At 44.8% G+C, this 26,812-nt stretch overlaps 1 protein-coding gene across 1 annotated transcript; it reads left to right on the top strand.

The window, feature by feature from the left end:
* Positions 1–1,689: 1,689 nt before the first annotated feature.
* LOC130487827 (CASP8 and FADD-like apoptosis regulator) lies at positions 1,690–22,689 on the top strand. Its single transcript, XM_056861370.1, has 9 exons — positions 1,690–2,063; positions 3,340–3,451; positions 6,861–6,996; positions 10,857–10,945; positions 12,227–12,272; positions 13,395–13,444; positions 15,280–15,355; positions 20,531–21,011; positions 22,554–22,689. Exons 1-9 carry the CDS (start codon positions 1,711–1,713, stop codon positions 22,687–22,689), a joined length of 1,479 nt encoding a protein of 492 aa, XP_056717348.1. The 5' UTR covers positions 1,690–1,710.
* The last annotated feature ends 4,123 nt before the right edge of the window (positions 22,690–26,812 follow it).

Raw genomic sequence — 26,812 nt, 5'->3', positions numbered from 1 at the left:
GAAGGCAGCTTCATGTGTATGCAGGTAGAACAATGTTACCTGCCAGGAAGAAGGAACTTGTATGTTAGGTTTGTGTAACAATGAGTAAACACACATGAAGCTGCCTTATTTTTGCGTATAGGCAGGTCTGAGTCTCTGCTTTCCACACAGCAATGTATCGGTGCTGAAGGAAGCAGAGCCTGACGCGTATTTTACTCTTGCCAGGAGGGGCCGGCAGCTCCTTAATAAGGACAGAAACAGTATACTCACTCTACAGGAACAAGGTCACAGACAGACACAAGCTCCTCGCCCTTAAGGTCTTGGCTGCAGGCCACAGCTTTCTTCCAAGTTCAACAGCACTGCAAACCGGACTCCAAACAAAGCTTTTCAAGATAAGAGACAGGCGGCATTCAATAACATTGCTCCCACGAGGCACTTAACGGTCAGTCTTGCTTATATTGCCTTCGTGACTCTCCAGGTATTTCAGCTCAACTGTCGGCTTCAGACTCTGATTCCTCCTGCGCCAACTTACGTCTTTTGTCCAAAAGCCAGGCCGACTTTCTCCTTTGCTGCAATGCCATTCTACCTATTACTCTTCTTCTCTCCACTGGTGGAGGTGACCCTGAAGGTGAAAGGCTTTATCTTCCCTGTTCCTGTTCTCTTGTTTCAGCCGGCCGGTCTTCTGGCTCAGATGCCCCGTCTTGCTGTTCCGGTGTTATCTCTTCAGAGGGAGTGAGGGCTTGTTCTGCCGCCTCCTCTTCTGAAGAGTAACTCTCAGGCTGACTCACGACATCAAAGTCAGTATTGTCTACTCAGACTGGCAGCTGGTCTCCAGGGTTTATATATGCCAATAAAGGTCGATTGATAGATTGAACAAGGCTGCATGTTCCGGGGGAGGAACCTTTATTGGCAGAGCTCTTTCACATCACAACTGGGGTCTGAACATAGGGGAAGAGACGGTCTTGCTGGGGTTGCCAGGTCCCTCTTCGCCACCGGTGGGAGGTTTTTGGGGCGGAGCCTGAGAAAGGCGGGGTTTGGGGAGGGGAGGGACTTCAATGTCATAGAGTTCAATTGCCAAAGTGGTCATTTTCTCCAGGTGAACTGATTTCTATTGGCTGGAGAGCAGTTGTAATAGCAGGAGATCTCCAGCTAGTACCTGGAGGTTGGCAACCCTGGGTCTTGTACAAATGAGGGTCCAAGCCCATGAAGGGCTTTGTATGTGATAGGCAATATTATGCAATGTGTCTAACACAACTTCCTGGCTTTGTGTGTATATAAAATATGACAACATATTCTGCTTAAAATCAGATTACAGAATCTTGCGAAAGCATTTCTAAGCAATGCGTATGGCTGAGAGAAAGCCCTTGCAGATGGTTGGTTAATTGTATTAGTTTCATTTCCCGTGGGCATTCCTGTGGAGTGACTTAAGAGACCTTTGCTGTAAATGGGATATTCCTCATTTGTAGTAAAAGGAAAGGCATTCTGTTTCTCACACTTGAGCAGTTTTGATCAGCAGGCTTGGTCTAAGGATTCAGTTTGATGTCCTGTCTAGGGCGGTGCTAGCGAGGGACGTTCTGGGCTCGATCCCCTGCGATACAACTCCTCTGTGTCTGGCTCTGTAAATGACTTTCTTCACTGACCTCGTGTTTGTGGTTTTCTTTTAAGCATAAATAAAGCCCGTCTGCTGGAGATCAAGAAAGGAGGAGGATACCGGGTTCAGAAGCGAACCTCATGACGTGCCTTTTCTCTTTAAAAACGCAAAGAACTTTAAAGGGAGCGCGGCTGGGGATGACCGTTCACAAAGTGCCGGCTTCCGTCCTGTACCAGATTGAGCAGGAGCTGGACAAAGGCGAGAAGGACACCATGCTGTTCCTGTGCCAAGACCTCGTGCCGGACTTTCCCGTGATGGACGTCAGGATGCTTCTGGTGGCTTTGAACGAGAGGGAATTGCTGACGCACGGCATTCTGGCCGAGCTGTTGTACAGAATGAAGAGGTTTGACTTGCTAAAGAAAATCCTGGGAACCAGCAGAGCGGCTGTGGAAACCAGTTTGGCCAGGAATCCGTGGATATTGTCGCCTTACAGGTGAGTTCAGGGGATAACCCTTTTTTTTGTTCCTTTTAAAAATTTCCTTCCTGTTGCTCAGTATTCAGCATTAATTTCGGTTAGGGCTGTTTAGCATGGAAAGGAGGCAGCTAAGGGGAGACATGATAGAGGTCTATAAAATAATGCATGGTTTGGAGAGAGTGGACAGAGAGAAGCTTTCCTCCCTCTCTCATAATACTAGAACGCGGGGTTATCTGCTGAAGCTGGAGGGTGAGAGATTCAAAATGGATAAAAGGAAGTATTTCTTAACGCAACACATAGTTAAATTGTGGAACTCCCTGCCCCAGGATGTGGTGATGGCTGCCAACTTGAAAGGTTTTAGAGGGGAGTGGACATGTTCATGGAGGAGAGGAGTATTCATGGCTACTAGTCAAAATGGATTCTAGTCATGATGCATACCTATTCTCGCCAGGATCAGAGGAGCGTGCCTATTATATGAGGTGCTGTGGGACACAGGCAGGACAATGCTGCTGCAGTCATCTTGTTCGTGGGCTTCCTAGAGGCACCTGGTTGGTCACTGTGTGAACAGACTGCTAGACTTGATGGGCCTTGATCTGATCCAGCATGGCTTTTTCATATGTTCTTATGTTGACTCCTGTTTGAAAACATCTGTGCACATAAGCTTACTAGGGTCTTCAGATTCTTGCGATACCATTGCTGCAATTTCACAAACTGGAAAGCCTCAAGTTCCTGGTCAGTGATAAGGAGGAGCAGTTGGACCTTAGCTTGTGGCTTGAATGTTATGCATCTGAGTAGATTGTGTGTTTGGCCTAGGATTTGTAGAAAGCGCGTAGCAGCTGCACTGGGGATTGCATGATTCTCTGGCCCAGCCCCCCTGAAATGTCCATTGTATTTTAGTTCCTTTTGGAATGAATGGGATTTAAGTTACTCATGCCTAACTTGTCCCATTCAGTTCTGTGGGATGGTAACATGACCAGTTTTCTCTGGGTTAGGGACTGTGGAATTTACAACCTTAATTTTTTTTGTAATTTAACCTGGTGATTTTACAACCTCTGTTATGCTGGTTTAATTTAAAGAGATTGATGTTAGAAATCCACATGGTATTTTTTGCATAAGAGGTACATAAAAGGAGTGTTTGCTTATTAGGAAATGGAAATGGGCTGTTCTGGTCCTTTGGGACCAGTGAGTCAAGATTTTGCTGAAGGCTGCTTAATAACAATAACAACAACAACAACAATAATAATAATAATAATAATAATAATAATAATAATAATAATGCCGGCTGTCTTTGCAGGGTGTTGATGACTGAAATCAATGAGGACCTTGATAAAGAAGACTTGGAGTCTTTCATTTTCCTTCTGCTGGATAATTCCAGCATGTCCTACATGAAGAAAGCAAAAGAAAAGGTAACTTTTTCCAAAAGGGATTTTCGCTCTCTGGTTCTGGAAAGCACTTCAGCGTGACTACAAGGAAGAGGAGGAAATGGATACTAAAGGAGGACAAGACAGATTCATTGAGTGGGGCAGAGAGCAGGTGCGAAAAGTCTTGGAAGACTCTTAAATATGACAGAACACAGCACAGAAGGAATGGAGGAGGATAATTAATCAGTGGTAGGGGGAATGAAAAGAGTAAGAGGAAATGCTGCTGAAAACTGAACGTGTGAACTGTGTGTTCAAGTCTGAAGTAGCATTACGAGGAGACAGTTTTTTGTAGTGGTTAGAGTGCCGGTCTAGGTGTCTGGGAGATTTGGGTTCAAATCCTTGTTCTGCTATCATGTTTGCTGGAGGATGTCAATGTGCCACCCTGAGCTCATTGGGGAAAGAGCAGGATAAACATATACTGGGTAGATTAGTACAACAAACAGCTCTGGTCCTGCAAAGCTGGTGTAACCTTTCCTCCTTTGTCATGTTAAGTGTAGCAGAGAGCATCTTTGCAAACTTACCTGCTATGTATTATGCTCAGATTGCTGTCTTTATGTAGGTAGACACCTTACAAGTCAGGAAATTTGGGGGTGGGGGAGTTATTTCCTGGGAGGTTCATCAAAGCTAAGCAGCTTTCTGTATTATAATAACCTTTCAAAATCCAGTTTGACAGTGAGCGGTTGGTGCTGTGCCATTGTAGAAGACAGTGGGAAGTTTTTTAAAATTTAGAATTAATTTGAAAACTAGATATTTTCCCCTGTATTTTCTTGTATTTCTTGTATTTTCTTGTTGCTCTGAACATCTGGAATGGGACTTGTTCAAAATCCAATGGAATTATCAAACACACAAAAACCTCTCAGCAACACCGGTCTTTGAATTTGTTCTGTGTCTTGGCAACTCCGAAACCTTTTCCTAGTAGGACAGGCTCGTATCCAGAGAGATCCGCTCATGGGAGCGGCTCCTGCAGGAACTTCTGGTTTCTGCTGTAACCCACTGAAGCCCCCAAACTTTGTTACCAGGAGTGAGGGGACTCTCAGAAGCATCATAGGGGACAGAATGGGATAAGAGGGAAGGGTGAGCAGTCCATCTGACAACAGAAACGCCCTTCTGTTTCGTGAACTGAGCTGTAACCCACAGTTGTGTCTTTATTTGAATTCTGAAAGCATTGATCTGTGTATTCTTGAGTCTCAGGAGAGTAAGGTCATTTGGAAATTATCGATATTATTGGTCATAAGGGACGGGGAAATCCCTTTAATTATCAGTATTATTTGTCAGAAAAAGCATGGAAATCCCTTCTGTTTTCTCAGTGCTGCATGTGATGGCCTATTTGGACTTTCCTGACTTGACTCGTTACAGATAAGAAATGAAAGTTATTCTTTTTTTGCCCATGTAAAATTTTTTAAGGGCCCAGCCCAGCCCAATCTTGTCGGATATTGGAGGCTAAGCAGGGACAGCCCTGGTTAGTATTTGGATGGGAGACCACCAAGGAATACCACGGTTGCTATGTAGAGGAAGGCAATGGCAAACCACCTCTGAATGTCTCTAGCCTTGAAAACCCCATAATGGGTCGATATAAGTTGGCTGCGACTCAACAACACTTTACACGCACACAGAATCTTTTTTAAGAGCCATTTTGTAACTCCTAAACAGTGTACGTAGCACGATGCCAGCTTCTGCAGTCTGGTCTCCCAATTATAAGTGAGAGAGACAGCATGGTGTAGTGGTTAAGAGCGGTGCTTTGGAGCGTTGGAGTCTGATCTGGAGAACCGGGTTTGATTCCCCACCCCTCCACATGAGCGGCGGAGGCTAATCTGGTGAATATGATTGGTTTCCCCACTCCTCCACACGAAGCCAGCTGGGTGACCTTGGGCTAGTCACAGTTCTCTGAGCCCCACCCACCTCACAGGGTGTCTGTTGTGGGGAGGGGAAGGGAAGGTGATTGTAAGCCAGTTTGGTTCTCCCTTAAGTGGTAGAGAAAGTCGGCATATAAGAACCAACTCTTCTCCTTCTCCTGCTTCTAAGTTGCTTGGAATGAAGATAGTTTCAGGTTGGTGACCATGTTGGTCTGCAGTAGTATTTCAATATTTGAATCCAGTAGCACCTAAGGGAACAACAAGATTTCCAGGGTATAAAGCTTTTGAGAGTCAAAGCTCTCTTTGTCAGATACCAGGAAGGGAACTTGGACTCTTTAAAAGCTTATACCCTGGAAATCTTCTTGGTCTGTAACGTGCGATTGGACTCAAATCTTGCTTAGCATGATTTATCTTGAACACATTAATATACTGAATCAACCCATCAGGGTCAATATTACCTACTGAGAGAGGTAGAGTCTCTCCAGGGTCTCGGGTGGAGGTCTTTCCCATCACCTCCTACCTGATCCTTTTAGCTGGAGGTGCTAAGAATTGAAACTGGGACCTTCTGCATTCCAAGCAGATGCTCTACCACTGAGCCATGGCCCCTCTCATAGAATCATAGAGTTGGAAGGGACCACCAGGGTCATCTAGTCCAACCCTCTGCACAATGGAGGAAATTCACAACTACCTCCCCCACACACACACCTAGTGACCCCTACACCATGCCCAGAAGATGGCCAGGATACCCTCCCTCTAATCATCTGCTTAAGGTCATAGAATCAGCATTGCTGACAGATGGCCATCTAACCTCTTCTTAAAAATCTCCAGGGAAGGAGAGCTTACCACCTCCTGGGGAAGCCTGTTCCACTGAGGAACCGCTCTGTGAGAAAATTCTTCCTAATGTCTAGACTGAAACGCTTTTGATTTAATTTCAACCCGATGGTTCTGGTCCGACTTTCTGGGGCAACAGCTTTGGTTCTAGTCCAACCTTCTGACCTTCTCTCCTCATGGAATGAAAAAATGCATAAGTAATGTTGCAATAAAACGGGTTCACGGGGGAGAGGGAGACCCAAGATCATCAAGAAAACAGTTTATTTGCAGCTGCTGACTCAGAGGCCCTAATGGGCAGAAATCTCTGAGTCCCGATTATACTGGGGAAGAGATATTTATCCAAATTCAAGTTATGACGATACATCAACAAGTTATGCATATCTGATTGTATTACAGACAGAAAGGCGACTCAGTACAGTTGCAGTTTCATCCAGTTTCCTCCTATCATTGTTTATCGTTCACTCTGATACTCCATGACTCTTTGCCCAGTTACCCAGTGCACAGAGCAGGCTTGTAGCTAGGCAGAAATTCCTTCCCTGGCAATCTGGAAGCCAATTATTACCGGGAGATCTCTGGGGTACTGTCACAGCACGGATGATTTGAAATGAACTGTGTTACACCTCATCTTTTCTGTGTGGCCTCTTCTTCTAGTTTCTCAAGGGTGTGCATCGTTTGCCCTGCTGTTGATGAAATTTGTTCTGACCCTCTAGAGTTTCCTGGGAGTTATAAACGACCTAGAGAAGCTAGAGCTGGTGTCGCCTGACCAGTTGGATTTCCTAGAAAACTGCCTGTTGAACATCCACAGGAGAGACTTGGTAAAGAAGATCCAGAAGCACAGACTGGAAGGTAAGGTATGCCGTGGACCATTCGTTCTTTCCAATGACTGCTCTGTCTCGGCTGCTACAGGAGTCACTCCTACGGTTGCGTACATGGGAAAGCTCCAGGGGTCACTGAGTCAGAAATCCTGCGTGCTCTTACTTGGAAGCCAGTCCTGTTGAATTCAGCGAGACTTACTTCTGAGTAAAGAGGCAGAGGATCAGGCTGCTACCGATATGTGTCTGGTTTTGTAAGATATCTGTTTGCTGCAGAGCCATTTCCAGAGTTTTGGATATCCGGGCTGTTAAGTCTGGTCTGACAGAGCCCCGTGGCGCAGAGTGGTAAGCTGCAGTACTGCAATCAAAAGCTCTGCCCACGACTTGAGTTCGATCCCGACGGAAGTCGGTTTCGGGTAGCCAGGTCAAGGTTGACTCAGCCTTCCATCCTTCCAAGGTCGGTAAAATGAGTACCCAGCTTGCTGGGGGTAAAGTGTAGATGACTGGGGAAGGCACTGGCAAATCACCCTGTAAACATAGCCTGCCCATTAAATGTTGGGATGTGACGTCACCCCATGGGCCAGTAATGACCTAGTGCTTGCACAGGGGACTGCCTTTACCTTTTACTTTTAAGTCTGGTATATGAATTTCTAGAAATATTTTCAGTCTACAGACCTTCTCCCCCTACCCCAAAAAAAACATTAACATTACTGCTTGAGGTAGCATTATTGCTGTGTGGACTAGTGCCCCAATGTCTTGCCCTCAAGCATGCATTTTCCAGGAACCAATATGGTGGTTCGCTGCAGGTTCAAATTCCCCTAAAAAGATGCCCTGGCTAGGGGAAAGAACGGAGTAAGGTTTGTACATATGTTGCATAGTAATGCAGCAAGCCCTAATGAAGCAAAGGCATGGCAGTATGTGCAAAAACAAAACGTGTAATACTTTAAAAAATTTCTTCTTTAGTTATGTCCTATGTAAAATGTTGTTAGTGTAGAGGACAGAAGAGAAATGGCATTTTCAGGAATGTGCATAGCAGTTTTGTGTTACATTATGGTCTAATTTAGGGGGGAAAGCAACGATTCCTATGTGAAAATGACTTGTGAATCTTAGTGTTTCTCAAAAGCTAAGCAGGGTCAGCCCTGGTTAATACTTGGATCAAAAACCACCGAGGAATACCTGGGTCATGATGCGGAGGCAGAAAATGGTGAACCACCTCTGTTAGTCTCTAGCCTTGAAGGCCCTCCTGGTTTGCCATAAGTGAACTGCAACTTGACATCCTTTTACATGCACACACATTTCGAAAAGGGGATTGAGGCTTAAATAGCAGTAAGACAAGACAGTTCTTAGGATTGTGTGGTCTTGTTTTTTACCAGAGCCAGCATGGTGTAGTGGTTAAGAGTGGTGGTTTGGAGCGGTGGAGTCTGATCTGGAGAACCAGGCTCTATTCCCCACTCCTTCACATGAGCGGCGGAGGCTAATCTGGTGAACTGGATTTGTTTCCCCACTCTTACACATGAAGCCAGCTGGGTGACATTGGGCAAGTCACAGCTCTGTTCGAGCTCTCTCAGCCCCAACTATCTCACAGGGTGTCTGTTGTGGGGAGGGGAGGGGAAAGTGATTGTAAGCCGGTTTGAGTCTCCCTTAAGTGGTAGAGAAAGTCGGCATATAAAAACCAACTCTTCTTCTTAAAAAAAATACAGGTAGAGTATTCCCTTATCTGGACATCCCATATCCAGACTGATCCGAAAACCGGACCCTTCGAGCCGGCATACAGGCAAATCTGTGCTTCCTGCTTTCATTGTTTCCTCTCACCTGAAAAAAACAAAATATAGTGTACGCTGCATCGTAGGTGGAGACTGAAAGCCTGCCGTTGTTAATTTGTTTGTTGCTCTTGTTTATCAGCTGATATAGGCATTCTGGTGCGATAGTTACACCACTGCTTTCTGATGGTTCAATGTACACAAAATTATTTTAAAAATTGTTTGAAATTACATTCAGGCTATGTGTTCAAAGTGTATATAAAACATACATGAATTTGGGTCCCATCCCCAAGATATTATGTATATGCAAAAATTCCAAAACATTCCAATATACAGAAAGATCTGAAATAGGGACCACTTCTGGTCCCAAGCAGTCCAGATAAGGGATACTCAACCTGTAGTTAATTCCAGTGGTGAAAGTAACTGGTATGAGCCAGGAAGAAGGAGGGGGAGGTTTTTATATACTGACTTTCTCTACCACTTAAGGGGAGAATCAAACCGGCTTACAATCACCCTCCCTTCCCCTCCCCACACACCCTGTGAGGTAGGGGGGCTGAGAGAGTTCGGAGAGAACTGTGACTAGCCCAAGGTCACCCAGCTGGCTTCATGTGCCGGAGTGGGGAAACCAATCCAGTTCACCAGATTAGCGTCCGCCGCTCACGTGGAGGAGTGGGGAATCAAACCCGGTTCTCCAGATCAGAGTCCACCTCTCCAAACCACATTGCTTAACCACTGCACCTCGCTGGCTCTGGTACTAGTAAAAGTGGCCAGTGTGGGATCTCCGATCTTGAAAGAGGCAGTAAGACTCATAAGTCATGTTCACACAGGATAGCATAGGCAGGGAGTATGTGCAGGTTTCAATGCCAGCCAGGGTCTGTGAGCTGGCGTGGGGAGGCAGGCCCTAACGGGGGCTGTCGATTAGCCGAATTGCTCCTTTATATGGGGAAATTAGCTGAGCAATCGGTAACTATGTATTTTTATAGCGATCTCGCACTCAACTATACCAGAATCTGTTTAATGAGACGTTTGAATAAAGACAGAGACTAGGAGTTCCAAATTAAACAGTGTTTATGTTTTCACGCATTCAAATGGTGCAGTACAGACATACAAGAGGCTAGTAAATTAAAAAGAGGAGTTCAGAGACATTTGCCAATGTGGCAGGATCGTTGACCAAATATTTACCTTATCTAGACGAGGTGTTGTCCAAATTTCACGTAGACTAATAACAGATTGAAAAAGAAGACCGAGATGGGGGTAGGGGTTCCCGTAGACTTGACCAGCAAGGTGGGAGGGAGCGTGGTAAGGCTGCGCAAAACCAAACCAACAGAGTAACGGCAAAGGTGCCAGGAAAGACCTAAGGACTAGAATGGGCCAGGGGTATCCCAGTTATACTATTTTCTGGGGGCGGGAAGAGGGGTTTGACCCCTCCCAGGTTCCCAGGTGACAAAAGGTGACAGAAGGATTAAGCTGTGTCTACCGGGGCAGGGTAGTGAGAATTTGGAAATCTTTTCTAATGCCAATGGCTTTCGCAACCCGAGATGGTCAGGAATCTCTCTGCTGATCTGATTTACATTCAGGAACAATAGGTGCGATCTGTGCAAATGTCCTGGGGTCTCTGCAGCTGGACAGGAGAGATGACTCATCTGGATATCAGGATTACTGCTAACGACCCATTGAGCAACGGAGGAAGTTGGGAGGGGGAGCAGCTCGCATTGAGTACGTGGCTGTCAGCTCTCTGCGAAATGGCTGCTGCTAGAACAGAGGTTTTACAGGAACATGGCTCCTCTCAGGCTCACAAGAGACAGCCCTTTGCATCTGGTTCCTAGTGGCTGGTTGCCCGGGCTGGCGAGAGCGGCTGTGTCAGTTTCAAATGAGCCGCGCCGCGACTGCCCAGTAGCGTTTGAGGCAGGCGCGCGGCTGGAAAGCAGTCAGTGCGCTTGCATACCGGGTTGCCAGGTCCAGTCCTGGAGATTTAGGCAGGCCCGTATGCTATCATCATGTTCACACAGGATAGCATAGGCAGGGAGTATGTGCAGGTTTCAATGCCAGCCAGGGTCTGTGAGCTGGCGTGGGGAGGCAGGCCCTAACGGGGGCTGTCGATGGCAATTTCTGAGAACCTCTATTCAATCTTCAGCTCCAGTTCACACCGTTGGCTCCGCTCCTGTGTACATAAACGTGCTTCAGGTGTCACTCCCTGGGCTGTCTCTCGCCGAACCTCCAGGGGTAAGTACAAGAGACGCTGCTGCAATCAAATGGCCGCTGAGGAAGGATCTTCTGAAGCAAGGAAAGCCAATGAAACGCACGATGCGGTTTTGCAAATTAGCAGTTCAGCCGCTTTAAAGACCCTTTCGCAGGGCTTAGGCTTCACGCAGCCGACCGGTGCCCTGCTTAAGATTTGAATATTAAATTGTGGGCACGGTATACAATTTGCAGCTGTTCCCCAAAGATAAGGAGGTTCCTACCACAGAGTTACACACTGGTTGGTAACTAGCCAGCGGTAGCTCTGAATGACAATACAGCACTGCGTCAGCAAGGCTTAACTTTTGGGTCGGGGAACAGAATCGATCGGTAGGTCCCAAACAGAGACTGTTCTTCTGGTAACCTCCACTAGCACATAGAGAACCAGTTTCTAACTCGAGTGACTCATGTAGCCCTGACAGCGGGAGGAGTCCCCGTCTTTCTGATTTTATCAAGGGGTTAGGCTGGTACATCTCTCATAGAAGAATCATACAATCATAAGAGTTGGAAGGGACCACCAGGGTCATCTAATCCAACCCTCTTCAAAATGCAGGAAATTCACAACTACCTCCCCACCCCACACCCCCAAGTGACCCCTACTCCATGCCCAGAAGATGCCCAAGATGCCCTCCCTCCCATGATCTGCCTATGGTCATAGAATCAGCATTGCTGACAGATGGCCATCTAGCCTCTGCTTAAAAACCTCCAGGGAAGGAGAGCTCACCACCTCCCGAGGAAGCCTGTTCCACTGAGGAACCGCTCTGACTGTTAGAAAATTCTTCCTAATGTCTAGACGGAAACTCTTTTGATTTAATTTCAACCCACTTGTCTTGGTCCAACCTTCTTGGGCAACAGAAAACAAATCGGCACCCTCCTCTATGTGACAGCCCTTCAAGTACTTGAAGATGGTTATCATATCCCCTCTCAGTCTTCTCCTCTTCAGGCTAAACATACCCAGCTCCTTCAACCTTTCCTCATAGAACTTGGTCTCCAGACCCCTCGCCATCTTCGTTGCCCTCCTGATACACCAGACAATATTCTCCTCCTTGTGAGTCTACTTAATGGTATTGTGAACTAATTTCTTGTTAAGTGCCGTCAAGTCGCTTCCGACTCATAGTGAGTCCTTATATCTAATTAGATTAAATACCTTCTCCAGAGGAGCAGCGTGGCAGGATTTGAAAGGTCAACGTTGCTACACTTTTTGCAAAAGGCGATATAAAATTTGATTCTCTTTTTTTTTTCTCCCTCCTCTTTTGAAATTTGCAGATGGTGAACAAAGGGAAACTGCTAAATGGATCGGGAGCCATTCAGAGTAAGGCCTGCCAATCCTTAGAGTTGAAACTTTAGTAATGTGACCGCTGAAACTTACCATTTATGAGCCTTGCATAAGAGGAATCTCCCACAGTAATCCTGACCACTGTAGCCCCCTCTCACCATACCACTGTCTTAAGACTGGAGAATTGGTCCCCTTTGTGTATGGAGGCATGCCTAGCTTCCTCAGTTTATTTTTTAAAATTTTAATTCATTTACACACTGCCCTTCTCCCCAATGTTGTTCTTCTCTCTTTTATTTCATTCTCTCAGAACCGCCTTTCCTGGTACCCCCCCCCCAAAAGAGCATTATGCTCGACTAATAACAACTTGGTGGTGGTCCCTGGCCCAAGGAGTGTGTGGTTGTCCCAGGCCTGGCGGAACTCCCTTCTCAGTGACATCCCTGCGGGACCTTAAAGAGTTCCACCAGGCCTACAATTGAGGGCAACCACAGATTGTCATCTGTGCTGGCCTCCCTACCCCACCCTTTTTGGTTTTCATCAAGTATGTGACTGCTTTGCCAGGTCTCTCAGCATTGACTATGCTTAACATAAGAACATAAGAAAGGCCATGCTGGATCAGACCAAGGCCCATCAAGTCCAGCAGTCTGTTCACACAGTGGCCAAACAGGTGCCTCCAGGAAGCCCCCAAACAAGACGACTGCAGCAGCACCATCCTTCCTGGGTTCCACCGCACCCAAAATTATAGGCATGCTCCTCTGATACTAGAGAGAATAGGTATGCAGCATGACTAGTAACCATTCTAACTAATAGCCATGAATACCCCTCTCCTCCATGAATATGTCCACTCCCCTCTTAAAGCCCTCCAAACTGGCAGCCATCACCACATCCTGGGGCAGGGAGTTCCACAATTTAACTATGCTTTTAATGTGTGCTGCCCTGAGCCCGGCTTGGGTAGGAATGAGGGTGCCCTATAAATCTGAAAAAAATAAAATAAACCTGGTTATATTAATTTATATTTGCTGTGTGGTTTTAATAGTTCTAAAACAACTCCACCATCACCAGTGTGGTGTAGTGGTTAAGAGCGGTGGTTTGGAGATGTGGACTCTGATCTGGAGAATACTGTCTTACTGCAACTAACAATACCGTCTTTTTAAATTACAGAAGAACGGGTCCCCGTATCAGTTCCAGAAACCGGAACAGCTGTGACTCAGGTACAGTGCACTATAATCAGAAGGAATAACCTATTGGCAGAAAATTCACAGAGAAATTCAGACAATGTTGTGAGTCAAATTTGAAATAGAACCCAAATATATGTTGTTGGGCATAAACCCTCCCCCACAAGTGAATTCTACTAATAAAGAACTTTATCAATATGCAACTTCGGCTGCCAGAATTGTCTACGCCAGATATTGGAAATCCAGTATAATACCAGCTACTACAGAATGGAGCAGTAAACTCTTTGATTTTGCATTAATGTCTAGACTAACCCACTTATTAAAAAAAATTAAAATATTTTTATAAGGGGATACAGAAAATAAGGGAAATAAGGGGAAGGAAGAAAAAAATCAAATCTAATTCTGCTTCTGAGAATTACACAGTCTAAACTATCATCAAATCTAGCATCAATCGTCTCAAGCATATAACCATTGTTATAGACACTCGCTAAGTGAGTAGGTCTTCAGGTAACCCAATCGATGAATTTACGACAAAATGGCAACCTCTATACAACTATTCCTCATGTGCCATTAATATTTATTAGAAATAAGACGTTTAGAGAATTAACATACTCACTTAGCGAGTGTCTATAACAATGGTTATACGCTTGAGGCGATGGATGCTAGATTTGATGATCGTTTAGACTGTGTAATGCTCAGAAGCAGAATTAGATTTGATTTTTTTTCTTCCTTCCCCTTATTTCCCTTCTTATTTTCTGTATCCCCTTATAAAAATTATATATGATTTATATATATTTATATATATATATATATATATATATTTATATTTTAAAAAGAAAGAATACAGCTTGCTCCCACGCTGACCCTTTTTTCTTTTAGGGCAGAAACTCTTACAGGGCCCCACAGGGTCAAAGTGCTCTGATAACTACTGAACTCATTTTTGCAAACTGACGAACCAGTTGGTGTGGCACAGAGCAAGAGCTCAAAAACAAACACTTTTTAAAAAAAATCACAGGCTTTCTCATCTGTGCAGGCGGAAGGCATTGTTTGGAAGAAACGTCCGCTCTCCATGCCTTTGCTATCAACATGTTTCTGGCACATAGCTTAGCTGGGTTAGGCAGAGACAGGGCCAGGCCTTGAGGCAGAGAGCCCAGAATGGGAGGGGCTTTGGAGGATGGGGGAAATATACTTTTGTTCTTTTCTAATGTTATTTCTTTTATTTGCATTATTTATAGTCCGCCTTTCTCACTTGGACTCAAGGCAGGATTATACATAGTGAGTCAATGCAATTAACAGTATTCAGTAAACAGTGCAGTAGGATTAGGGTTGTAGAACTTACCAGAAGACTAAAGACAGAACTGAAGTTAAGCATAATTATTAACATGACACATTAAATGATGCAAAAATTACATAGAAGGATCCTAGTTCTAGCAAGCTAAATGCACGTCCATTCCCCCATTTCTGTTGCTTGTTCGCATCACTAGTAAGTTAACAAAATTTGTTATGACATTAGCATAAATGTCTGTCTCCGTATTTATCTGGCTGATCCCAATTTAGAGGCTTTTCTCCCCCCTCAAAAAAACCCCATTCCTCCATAAAGCAATCCTCTTTTTGTCTCCCTTGCTGAGTCCTGGCTTGCTGTGACAATTTATTAATAATTGTAAGACATCCCTCCCCCAGTTTTCTGAGTCCATCTGTGCTCAGATGGGGGTTTGGGTTTCTTCCATTGCTGTGTGATGACTATATGAGCAACCGCTATTAAATTCTGGATTACTTTTTTGTAAATCTATCTCGTGTCTTTATAATGTATATTTCTTAACCAGCATAGTGATTGGATTTAAAATTCTGTTCTTCTCTTCGAATCCTTGCAGGTATCTGACCACTACAGAATGCAGAGCCAGCCTTTGGGAATATGCCTGATCATAGACTGCATCGGCAATGATACAGGTAAGTCCCAAGGAAAACCACATCATCTTTGCTGCCTGGAGAGCCAGCGTGGTGTCGTGGTTAAGAGTGGTGGTTTGGAGTGGTGGACTCTGATTTGGAGAACCGGGTTTGATTTCCCACTCCTCCACATGAGCGGCGGAGGCTTATCTAGTGAACCCGGGTTGGTTTCCCCACTCCTCCACATGAAGCCAGCTGGGTGACTTTGGGCTAGACAACTCTCTCAGCCCTACCTACCTCACAGGGTGTCTGTTGTGGGAGGGGAAGGGAAGGTGATTGTAAGATGGTTTGATTCTTCTTTAAGTGGTAGAGAAAGTTGGATTATATAAACCAACTCCTCCTCTTCTCTCTTGGCGGACCCAGGACTTTACTTTGGGTTCTTTCCCTGATTTCAAGGGGAAACTGATGTCCAACTCAACTGGAACTTAACCATCATTCAGGGTTGTTGTTTTTTAAGGGGAAGAAAAATAACTTATTTTCTTTCACTTCCTCTGGACTTTCTAAGAGTTTGTGCATGCAAAATGGTTGGGGGGGGGAGTTTCACATGAGTCTCTTACATAAGCAAAACCAGAAAATCTCTTGAGGGCTCGAAACATTTGATGGAATACACAAGTGGCTAAAAATAACCTGTGCAGAATGGGTTCAGCCTGGGAACAAGAGAGCAGAAGGAAAAGAGCAGCAGGGAATGGCGTTCTCCCCCCCCCCCCCCCGGATTTCTTATTAGTGATGATCTTGGAGAAATGAACCCGTTTTAAGCAGGATTTGCATGTCTCAGCACAAAGATGTTTAGCATAAACACTGTAAGGCAGCAAGACGCAGCAGCAGACTTAGATATGAGGTGAACATCTTCTGGTGCTGGAAAGGATCTCGTCTTCTGTAGGGATTGTATGCCCTTTGTCGTGAGTCAGGACACCTGGCCTTTGTGCAGGAGGGGTGTCAAGTACACGGGGAGAAACCTCTACATGGTTCAGACTGGTTTCACCCAACACTCTTTTCCAGCACAGAGGAATGATCTCATCCTCCCTCCCATCTTTCTCGCAGCTGAGCCGTACCATCCAATTAAGCTGGAATGCCAGGTGTACTTGAATGGCCATCGGCTGGCCAAACAAGCTGTGGGCGTTGCTTATTAGGTCTCTGTGAACTCTGAGCCTCTGGAAAATCCCTGAAGCTGACACTTAGCATTCAAAATGGAGAGTAAAACTTCGGTCTTTCAGTTGGCCACATCTTGGCCTTCGACTAAAGCACAATCCAGAGAAATCCCGAGGTATCCCTCAGCCTGATTGATATAAAGCTTGTTCAGCCCTGTGTCGCCTTTGCTGTTTAAAACAGGGCAAAAGTAGATGATGAAACAGTAGCCACGTTAAAGCAAACTACTTATTTATTTATTTACTTTCTAATTTCTACCCCTCCCGCCCTCGACCAGGCCGGGCTCAGGGCAGGTTACGACATTAAAATTTCCAATATAACAATAAAGCAGTAAAATATTTAAAAACATAAAACAACCCAATTAATTTAAAAGACAGACACCGTATAAATGTGCTTACTGTGGCAGGCAATGCCAACCATGAGCATATAATTGGTTTGGCTGTCCACCCCCAAATAGATCATAAACTGGGGGTGGGGAGTAGGGAGGCCAGCACTGATCTCATTTAATCTCACCTGCGGCCGCCCTCCACTATAGGCCTGGCGGAATAGCTCTGTCTTACAGACCCTGCAGAACTCTTTCAAGTCCTGCAGGGCCCTGAAGTTATTAGGGAGAGCATTCCACCTGGTCAAGGACAGCTGCACACTCCTTGGGCCGGGGACCACCAACAGATTATTATCAGCAGAGTGTAATGCTCTTCGGGGGGTATACCAGGAGAGGTGGTCCCGAAGATACCAGGGTCCCAAACCGCGTAAGGCTTTCAAGGTTAAAAAGGTTAAAACCAGCTGTTTTCACTCAAATGCAAGACTAGTTCCCCACCCCACCCACCCCAGATTTTTTGTTTTGCTGTCAAGTCATGGCTGACTTCTGGAGCTACCTGGTGGGCTGACCAGGTGGGAAATAGAACTTATTCCCAGCTTCCCATTATTATATATTTAGAGATTTATAGGCAGGCGTGTATTTCTTCTTCCATTTAACACAGGCAAAACAGAATTTCTGTATGTCCCATAGAACTGGCTCCCACCCCCCCAGTTTAGGGACATCTTACTATGTTGGAGACACTGCTTAGCATCTCTCACCTCACGCGATAATCTAGGCAGGGCAGAACTGTCCCTCATGAATGGTTCTTGTAGTGGTCAGAGTGCGGGTGAGAGATTCAAAACTGATAAAAGGGAATATTTCTTTACACAATGCATAGTTAAATTGTGGAACTCTCTGCCTCAGGATATGGTGATGGCTGCCAACTTGGAAGGCTTGAAAAGGGGAGTGGACATGTTCATGGAGGAGAGGGGTATTCATGGCTACTAGTAAAAATGGATACTAGTCATGAGGCACACCTATTCTCTCCAGTCTCAGAGGAGCATGCCTATTATTTTGGGTGCGGTGGAACACAGGCAGGATGGTGCTGCTGCAGTCGTCTTGTTTTTGGCTTCCTAGAAGCACCTGGTTGGCCACTGTGTGAACAGACTGTTGGACTTGATGGGCCTCGGTCTGATCCAGCAGGGCTGTTCTTATGTTCTGATGGAGGATGGGGCTATCCACGGCTACTAGTCCAAATGGATACTAGTCATGATGCATACCTATTCTCTCTAGTATCAGAGGAGCATGCCTATTATTTTGGGTGCGGTGGAACACAGGCAGGATGGTGCTGCTGCAGTCGTCTTGTTTGGGGGCTTCCTAGAGGCCCCTGGTTGGCCACTGGGTGAACAGACTGTTGGACTTGATGGGCCTGGGTCTGATCCAGCATGGCTTTTTCTTAACCAGCATGGCTTTTTCTTATGTTCTTATGAGTGTCAGACCAGGATCTGGAGAGCCAGGTTCAAATCCCCACGGAAACTCACGGGGTGACCTTGGTCTAGTCACTCTCTCTCTGCTTAACCTGTCTCAGAAGGTGGTGGTTGTTTGTTTGTATCCTTCATTTATACCCCGTCTTTCTCCGCAATTGGGGCCCAAAGCGGTGTACCTCATTTTCTCTCTTCCTCCGTTTTATGTTCAGCAACTCTGTTGTGAGGATAAAGTGGAGGAGAACGGAGAACAATGTTGTGAGCTGATTTGGGTTCTCCATTGGGGAGAAAGGCGGAAAGGGCATATCTCAAATATTTGGCCGGTGCAAATATTTTTTGTTTTAAAAGCCAGGAGGAATCTGTGCTTTTTAAAAATCTGTACCGCATAATTGTGTGATCCTGCCCTCTTGTGGCTCGACTGGGAATTTCCCCTCCTGTCCCCCCACCCTTCCCGTGGAATAGCGTGGTATTTCTGAGCTCCCAGTCTAGATATATCCCAAACCCGGGTGGGAAGAGGGAGCATTTTTTAATCTCTGTCCCCTCTCGCTCTGTTCTTTCCCTGTTCTTTCTTCTCTGCCTGCCTTCCTGAACAACTGGATGTATGAGCAGGCAGATGGGGAAATGTGGGCATTTTTTGGAATTCATGCCTCCCTTTTGATTCATCCACCAGCTGGCTTTTTTAAAACAACACACATGAACACATCAGCCCAGAGATGAGGCCCAAAGGGTTCATTGTTTGAAATAAAAAAATTTTTTTAAGTGCATGCTGTTTCTCACCTGGGTTTGAAAATCTGTGTGTGGGCTGGCATTGTTTCTTTCCAGGTAAAAGCGGCTAATGAGGGAGGAACAGCCCATTTTTCACAGTCCTGGCGAAAGTAACGGATTGCGGGGGGGAGAAGAGTTGGTTTTTAATGTGCCAACTTTCTCTACCTTTTAAAGAGAATCAAACCGGCTTACAATCTCCTTCCCTTCCTCTCCCCGCAAAAGTCAGCTGTGAGGTAGGTGGGACTGAGAGAGTTCAGAGAACTGTGACTAGCCCAAGGGCACCCAGCAGGCTTCATGTGGAGGAGTGGGGAAACCAACCCCGGCTCACCAGATTAGAGTCCGCTGATCCTAACCACTACACCACCAGCCGAGGCTGGTGCAGTTGAGAAGGGCCTGGGAACGAGGCAGGAGTTTCAGGGACCACTTTTGGGGATGGCTGTTGTGTAAATAGCAGGAAAGCTCCTTTGGTGTTTGGGAGTGCATCGTCCTTGCCGGTGTAGTGGTTTAAGAGCAGTAGACTCTAAATACAGAGGACCAGGTTTGATTCCCCATTCCTCCACAGGAGCGGCGGGCTCTAATCTGGAGCACCGGTTTGGTTTCAGTACTCCTACACACAAAGCCATCTGGGTGACCTTGGGCTAGTCACGCTTCTCTTCAAACTCTCTCAGCCCCACCTACCTCACAAGGTGCCTCTTGTGGCCGGGGGGGAGGAGAAGGGAAGGCGATTGTAAGCCGCTTTGAGGTTCCTTAAAGGTAGAGAAAAAGCAGGGTATATAAACCAACTCTTCTTCATCCTTTCAAATGAATATGGTGTATCTTAAAAGGTAAAGGTAGTCCCCTGTGCAAGCACCGGGTCATTCCTGACCCATGGGGTGACGTCACATCCCAACATTTACTAGGCAGACTTTGTTTGCAGGGTGGTTTGCCATTGCCTTTCCCAGTCGTCTTCCCTTTACCCCCAGCAAGCCGGGTACTCATTTTACCGACCTCCGAAGGATGGAAGGCTGAGTCAACCTTGAGCCGGCTACCTGAAACCGACTTCCGTCGGGATTGAACTCAGGTCGTGAGCAGAGCTTTTGACTGCAGTACTGAGCAGAGCTTTTGACTGCACTCTGTGCCACGTGGCTCTTTGATGGTGTATCTTACAGGAGCTTTTTTCCTTGCCACGCATTATTTTCACGAGGAGCAGAGAGCTATGGAAAGCAGTCAAGCATTGTCTGTCCAACTGGTGGAAATCTTATGTAGCCTCCTCTCGGGCTTCTGAGATTTCACCAGGCAGGTTCCAGTGTATCTTTGTAGCTTTGGGGGTTAGAACCTTGTTCTCTTTGTCGCTCTTTTAGAGCTCAACTAAAATTCTCAAGAGTAATGCCTTGCATTTTTTTCTGCATAGACAGAGCCTCAGCAATGCAGAAGAGCTGAGGATCTGAGCGTCCCATGGAAGCGTGGGCATTCAAGAGGCTTGTTTTTTGTCTGTACATCCTCCAGGTGTCCTGGTTGAAGCCTTCGCCGCTCTGCGCTTTGAAGTCCAGAGTTGCCTGTTCCTAAACGTGAACTCCCTGTCGCAAAGACTGCGCGAAGTGGCTGGACTGAAGCAGCACAAGGACTATGACTGCTTTGTCTGCGTCGTGGTCAGCCGAGGGAACCACCAGGACATCTTCTGCACCGACTGCGCCTTGCCTGGCTTTGCTCTGGAGAAGGTGAAGAGGTTTTTCACTGGAGATAAATGCACCGGTCTCTTAGGGAAACCGAAGCTCTTCTTTATCCAGAACTACGTTGAGCCGGGACATCGGCAAGAGCAGAGCAGCTTCGTGGAGGCAGATGGAGATCTCGGGCCGGCGATCCCCCAGGTAGCGGACATTCTCTGGAGCCAGAGCATGGTGGACGCGTCGGCCTTGGAGAGGTCACCCAGCTCGTCCTCCTACTATCTGTCCACCCTGGCCGAGCTTTTGACTGATCCACGCAAAAGGTAGATGGCTTCTTTGAAAGAAAAAAGAAAGAAAAATAGCTCCTGATAATCTTTTTTTAAACATATTTTATTATAAAGTTTATAAAACAGACAAAACAAACATACAGGTTCACACAGTCTTTTTTTCACCCTTCTAAGGGTTCTGGTAAATAATTGCCTTTTTAAAAATTCACATTTTATATCTTAAAAAGAGGTTAATCCTTCGTAACATACTATAATCAGTGCCATTATATCTGCTTTAATTATAATTACATTCATGACTATTCCAACTACTTTCCCATTCTCTGCTTAAAAATTATACAACATTTATTATAGCTTTTCTTAATTAAGCTTATTCTCCCCCTCTGGCTTTGCTGAACCCTCTATTTCTGCTTTTTATTACATATGAAATCAGTTATCAAATCATGTCAGCTTATACCATTTAGGATATACATATTACTATGCATCTAAATACTAACATTTACTAACTTCTATATTAGTGTATTACACCTTAAGTTTTGCATATTCTTAATATGGTGCCCATTTCTTCTGAAATTCTTCCATCAATTCTTCTTTTAATAAATTGGATGGTTTCGCCATCACTGCGTATTCAGAGTTCCTGATAATCTTATTGTACCCTGACCTGGATGGCCCAGGCTAGCCCAATCTCGTCAGATCTCGGAAACTAAGCAGGGTCAGCCCTGGTTAGTACTTGGATAGGAGACCACCAAGGAAGCCCTGGGTTGCCAAGCAGAGGAAGGTAATGGCAAACCCACCTCTGTTAATCTCTTGCCTTAAGGGGTTGCTATCAGTTGGCTGCGACTTGATGGCACTTTACATACACACATAAACACAATTTATCGTGCACATATTGCAGTCCCATAAAACATAGGAACAGCACAGAATGTGGGATCGAATGCACGATCAGCTCCCTGAGAAAACCTGTTGTTTTTTTTAAGGGGAAGGAAAATAACTTCTTTTTTTTCACACATGAAGCCAGCTGGGTGACCTTGGGCTAGTCACAGCTCTCTTAGAGCTCTCTCAGCCCCACCTACCTCACAGGGTGTCAGTTGTGGGGAGGGAAAGAGAAGGTGATTGTAAGCCAATTTGATTCTTCCTTAAGTAGTAGAGAAAGTCAGCATATAAAAACCAACTCTTCTAGTCCTTGTGCCTACAAAGATATGTTTTATTTGTTGGAGGCAGCATTTACTCAAGTCTTAAAAGTCAGTGGGAAGGATGGTTAAGATTTTAGTACCATGCAATACCTCTTATTCCTCTCCATGACCAACAAATTTTACTGTTCCATTTTTCTTGGTACTCCCATCCGAGTCCTATCCAGGGCCCACCCTGCTTAGCTTCTGAGATCGGGCTAGCCTGGGCCATCCAGGTCACGGCAAAGCTCAGTTACTCGTTGTAACCTAGTTGCTAAAAGTATTTTTGTCAAGCCTGGAGTTGCCAAACTGGATATTAGGAGCAAATGTCTTGGAGATTATCATCTCATTCTGTTATGTAGCTGTAGAAAATCATCATTCTTTCTTTGTCTCTCCTCCCTGTTTCTTATAGGATGTTGCCTCTGCTAGATACTCTTCTGGAGCTGAACAACAGAGTTTACAAGAGGAACAGAGATCACCCTACGGAACAATACTCGCTCCTGTTAAAGCACACCCTGAGGAAAAAGCTTTTCCTTTCACGAAGCTAGAGATTAAAAAGCAAAGCACACACACATCGTGGTGGATCAGCCACATACATAAACCTGTTCAATTGAGTGTATCTGTGTGAAGCATAAATAACAGGTATTTCTTCCAGGGCCAAGCACAGATGGGCTATTCAGGTGCTTTTTTGTAGCCTTAAACGATTCAAACCAGATCGATGCTCAGCTTTAGGATACCATAGATACTTTTCTAAACTAGCATAGATGTCACCTGTGAAGTTGCAGCAGTCGAGGTCTGATTTTTAAATGTGTTTCCTGTTGCCAAAAGATGAATATATAACTTCTTAGATGGTGCTAGATGGTCAGGAGGGAGATTGGGCATAGCCTTACAATGTTAGAGATTTTGTGTGAGCACATGGGGATGGAGCCAGCAGAGACGTGACATTTTATAAGCTGAATACACTATTTGACCACGATAAGCCTCAGAAACGAAGGTCTTAGCCCTACTTGGACAGAGAAGGGTCTTGTGACAGAAATGCCACCGAGAGCACAAATACTTGTTCTTGCCATGTTGTTATTAAGTTTCCAACCTCTAGAACCTGTAAGTGGAAAGATGTGCATGTAGTGTAATAAAAACACAAATATTTCCTGGCCAGCCACTGAGAAGACGGAGTCTCGAGTTCAGAACCTGAGTGCTCTTGTATACCATAATCGGGCCCATCTGAGATTTCCGGGGATGTTCGGCTTGGAAAAATTGCTCCTGCACGCATCTCCTTCTCTTCTGTATCCAGGTCGTTGTACACTCGCTGACTGCTGAAGAGCTGAAAGCGAAGAGTAAGTATAGCAGTGTGGCAAAATATCACCCCCATTCCCCAGGACTTCCACACAACTCAAGTTAGTATTCTCCCAAGTACAGGGATACAGCATGCCTTTCGGTCCTCTAGGTGGATACTGTGCCAGAAGAATCCTCCAGCGCTAAACTGGCTGTATGAAAACATAAACGAAACTCATCTGAGTGGGAAGGAAAGGAACGGGGTTGTGTTTGTTCTTGCAAGGGGTGGGGTTTAAGAAGTATTAATCTGGTCACGATAAAGGACTGAATCGGAATGTGCTTCTTGTTTGCGATTGGTATTGGAATGACAGTAACTCAGTCATATTAAGTTTGAGGGATCTTTGCCACAGTTATAACTCAAAAATCTTTTGGGTAACTTCGGGCAAAATTTCATCAAATGTTTCATTTTTTAAAATAAAAAATTAATCATTTGTGTATGGTGTCCTCGTATGCTCTTTTCCTTCCTTCCATCATCTTTATAGCCCTTTATGTGCTCCTGAAGTTCCTAAAGAATTCCTCCATATCTCGGATCAGACCCAAGGAAGTCCACTTCTTCTGAGTAACTGTTTTGAATAGTGTTTACCATAGAGGAATGCTGGTTTTCATAAGCTACCTTAAAGCAGTACCTGGCCACTTTTAATTTTGTAAAGAATTTGGAAACCAAGCAGTTCCTGTCTGTAGTAATCGCTGTACTAACTGCAATGTGGGACTGCAAGTCCCTGAAAAATTGAATGGAAACAACTGGCGTTTGTGTATGGCTTAAAACACTACATTTCCTCATCTGTTCCTTTCTGCTCCTATCCCCCAGCTAAACTTGGCCCTACCAAATTACCTTTTTGGAAACAGTGGAGGGGGAAAGTTTGGAAAGCTGAAATGGAAGCTGTTCAGTGTGGCATATGGTAAGCCGAGCGAAACCATATCGGTGCCAACAGGCCATACCTAGGAACAAAAATGAACATAAGAGCCCTGCTGGATCAGACCAGCGGTCCGTCTAGTCCAGCATCCTGTCCCACACGGTGGCTCTGGAGGGCCCACAACAGGGCATAGAGCCCAAGGCCTTCATTAGAATCTAGGAAGAGCCCTGCCGGATTGAAGCGGGTCGTGCCTTTCAAGTGTCCGGGCTCTTAGAAAGGACCACTTCCTGATATGTTAGTGATATGTTATCTTATTCAGCCAGTCACCTACTAAGCAGGACTCAATGACTTTACCTACTTTAAAAAAGCAAGTCTTTTTATTGATGTACTTCTAGTAAAAATGTGTAAATACGTGTATATGCAAGTATTACAAAGTCTTACATTCAATTACAATGTATTCAGTTACAATGTATTCAGTAAAAGCAAGCAAGTTCTACATACTATTCAGTTTTAAAATCCAACTCTTAAAATATAACAGTCAAATAAGTCTGATTTAGTTCAAAGAATCTAATTCACAATATCTAGAATAATATATTTGTAAAGCCATACATACCAATAGACTTCTTCGAGATCCTCTGAAAGAGGTCTGAAAATCTAGCTTTTCTGAGCCTGTATTTATACTGTTTCAAGCACATTTAATAATGCTGATCTTGAGAGAATTAAATTCTTCTTGTTACTGCTCATGCTCAGCAGCCTTCCTTCCTATTACCAAATATGGGCTTTCTTTACATCAGGCTATTTTTGCCAAACTATAAACAATCAGTTTGGAGCTTTGTAATCACTCTACATACTTATTTTTAACATCATTCTCATCTCTAGCAAAATACGATTTGATTAAACCCCTTCATGAAGCATCATATTTACATGTTTAAATCATAAAATACAATTATTGCTTACATTGCATTATTACATCATGGTCAGCATATCATACCATCTGGATAGCTGTTTGTTTTTCAGTAAAAATAATATCTCATGAGAATTAGTTTGCCATGAGAATTAAAATGTCGTGAGAATTAAACTGCCATGAGAATTATTTTTCATTTTCCCAGCTGATAATGAGTCATAGATTGAGAAGAAAAAAGTCACATCTGTGCTGACATTGCAATTGTAAAAACACAAATCTCTAACAATGATCCAGGCTTTTCTGTCCTGGAAGCCTTTGCTGTGTTCTGTTTGCAGTTCAGTTTGTGTAGTTTGTATGAGTAGTTTGGGTTTTACATTGAATAAATTCTACATACCATATGTACAACACAATATTATAGTTCAAGTGCTGTAATATGTCAGACCTTGTGACAGGATCAGACCAGGGATCTGTCTAGTCCAGCATCCTGTCCCACACAGTGGCCAACCATTTCCTTTGTAGGGTCAACAGCAGGGCAGAGAGGCTCCCCAGCACTTGTATCCAGAGGTTTACTGCCTCTGAATCTGCAGGTTCACTTAAGACACCATGGCTAGTAGCCACTGATGGACCTCTCCTCTATTAATTTATCTAATCCCTGGGGGCTGGGCTGGGCTGCAGTGTAAGCGCTAAAGGTAATTTAGAACATATAAATTGAATCCAGATATTTCAGTTTCTCCTTGACCTTGCATCTTGGGGTGGGCTAGGCTGTCTGCTTTGTTTTTCCAGTAGGTACCTAGCACGACTTTGTTTTTCCAGTAGGTACCTAGCATGCCAAAGCAGGACTACAGCTGAACATCAAGAAGAAAAAAGTAATGACTACAGGAGAATTGCTCAACTTTAAGGTTGAGGAAACTGAAATTGTTCAAGACTTTCTATTCCTTGGCTCCATCATCAACCAAAAGGGAGACTGCAGCCAAGAAATCAGAAGGAGACTATGAAGGGCAACCATGAAAGGAGCTAGAAAAGATTCTGAAGTGTCAGGGTGTGCCACTAGCCACCAAGATTAAGTTAATTCATGCCATCGTATTCCCTATTACTAAGTATGGGTGTGAAAGCTGGACAATGAAGAAAGCTGATAGGAAGAAAGCAGAATCCTTTGAAATGTGGTGTTGGAGGAGAGTGTTATGGATACCGTGGACTGCCAAAAATAATAATCAGTGGGTTATAAATCAAATCAAGCCTGAACTGACCCTAGAAGCTAAAATAACTAAACTGCTATAGTACTTTGGGCACATTATGAGAAGACAAGAGTCACTGGAAAAGACAATCATGCTAGGAAAAGTTGAAGGCAGCAGGAAAAGTGGAAGACCCAACAGGAGATGGATTGACGCAATAAAGGAAGCCACAGCCCTCAATTTGCAAGACCTGAGCAAGGCTTTTAAAGATGGGACGTTTTGGATTAATAGGTCGCCATGAGTCGGAAGCGACTCGACAGCACTTAACACACACGCAACTAGCATGCACTTGTTGATTGAAAAAAAAATTGTTTACTTTGTTTAAAGACCAGAATTTGGGCTGGGGAAG

Source organism: Euleptes europaea, chromosome 15 (assembly GCF_029931775.1).
Source record: "Euleptes europaea isolate rEulEur1 chromosome 15, rEulEur1.hap1, whole genome shotgun sequence".
In the NCBI taxonomy this organism is placed as follows: domain Eukaryota; kingdom Metazoa; phylum Chordata; class Lepidosauria; order Squamata; family Sphaerodactylidae; genus Euleptes; species Euleptes europaea.
This window is presented reverse-complemented; position numbering and strand designations above follow the sequence as displayed.